This window comes from Geospiza fortis, unplaced genomic scaffold (assembly GCF_000277835.1).
Source record: "Geospiza fortis unplaced genomic scaffold, GeoFor_1.0 scaffold375, whole genome shotgun sequence".
Classification (NCBI taxonomy): domain Eukaryota; kingdom Metazoa; phylum Chordata; class Aves; order Passeriformes; family Thraupidae; genus Geospiza; species Geospiza fortis.
The window spans coordinates 73,741-75,090 of NW_005054641.1; the positions used below are offsets into that span (position 1 = coordinate 73,741).

Here is a 1,350-nt window from a genome sequence, read left to right on the forward strand (position 1 = left end):
AGAACGGAACACTGGACACAGCACTGGACACTGGACACAGAACTGGACCCAGCACTGGACACTGGACACAGAACTGGACCCAGCATTGGACACAGCACTGGACACTGGACCCAGCACTGGACACTGGACACAGAACTGGACCCAGCATTGGACACAGCACTGGACACTGGACCCAGCACTGGACACTGGACACAGAACTGGACCCAGCATTGGACACAGCACTGGACACTGACCACAGATTCCCGTTTCCCCCCTCCTCCAGCCCCGCTGACCCCACAGTCCCAGCCCAGCTCCCCCTTTCCCCCAGCAGGTTCTGGGGCAGGACCTGACCCACCTCGTCGGGCAGCACCACCTTGTGCTGCTCCATCTTGCGCAGCACGTCGTAGGCCAGCTGCAGCGCCCGCAGCTTGGCGGGGGCGGCGCGCACCTGCGTGGGCAGGTACAGGAACCAGAGGCCGTAGCAGTGCCCCAGCAGGCACCGTGCCCACAGCTCGGGCACTGCCGACGACTTCTGCGCCACCCGCTGGGCCACCTTCATCTCCTGGGGACACCAAGGCACAGTCAGGGAATGGGAGCTGAGCCCCTGTGGGCACCTGGCCGGGTGGCACAGCCCAGGGACACCTGTGTGAGCATTGTGCCATCTCACAGGTGGCACAGCTCACAGGGACACTTAGCCACGTGTTGTGCCAGCTGTCCAGGTGGCACAGTGTCACAGGCAGCCGTGCCCAGGTGGCACAGCTCAGAGGCACCTGTGCGGGTGTTGTGCCAGCTGGGCACCTGGCCAGGTGGCACAGCTCAGGGACACCTGTGTGAGCGTTGTGCCAGCTGGGCACCTGGCCAGGTGGCACAGCACAGAGACACCTGTGCAGGTGTTGTGCCATCTGGGCACCAGGCCAGGTGTCACACTGTCACAGGCAGCTGTGCCCAGGTGGCACAGCTCAGAGACACCTGTGTGACCATTGTGCCATCTCACAGGTGGCACAGCTCACAGGACACTTAGCCACGTGCTGTCCCAGCTGTCCAGGTGTCCCAGCAGGGTGCCCAGGTGGCACAGCTCAGAGACACCTGTGTGACCATTGTGCCATCTCACAGGTGGCACAGCTCACAGGACACTTAGCCACGTGCTGTCCCAGCTGTCCAGGTGTCCCAGCAGGGTGCCCAGGTGGCACAGCTCACAGGGACGCTTAACCATGTGTTGTCCCACCCACAGGTGTCACAGTGTCCCAGCAGCCATGCCCAGGTGCTGTCCCACTCCCCCAGGTGTCCCAGGCGTGTCCCTCACCTGCTTGGTGCGCCGCGGCGCGGGGCTGCTCGGGGCGCTGCTCCTGGCCTGGCACAGCTGCGCCACCA

The 1,350-nt window shown here is 64.2% G+C and overlaps 1 protein-coding gene across 1 annotated transcript in view; it reads right to left on the minus strand.

Moving 5' to 3' along the window:
* DENND4B (DENN domain containing 4B) overlaps positions 1 to 1,350 on the minus strand; it is a 43,896-nt gene that overhangs the window by 18,112 nt on the left and 24,434 nt on the right. The window contains 2 exon segments of the mRNA XM_031064831.1: positions 234 to 541; positions 1,283 to 1,349. Of these exon segments, the coding sequence (XP_030920691.1) occupies positions 234 to 541; positions 1,283 to 1,349 (375 nt within the window).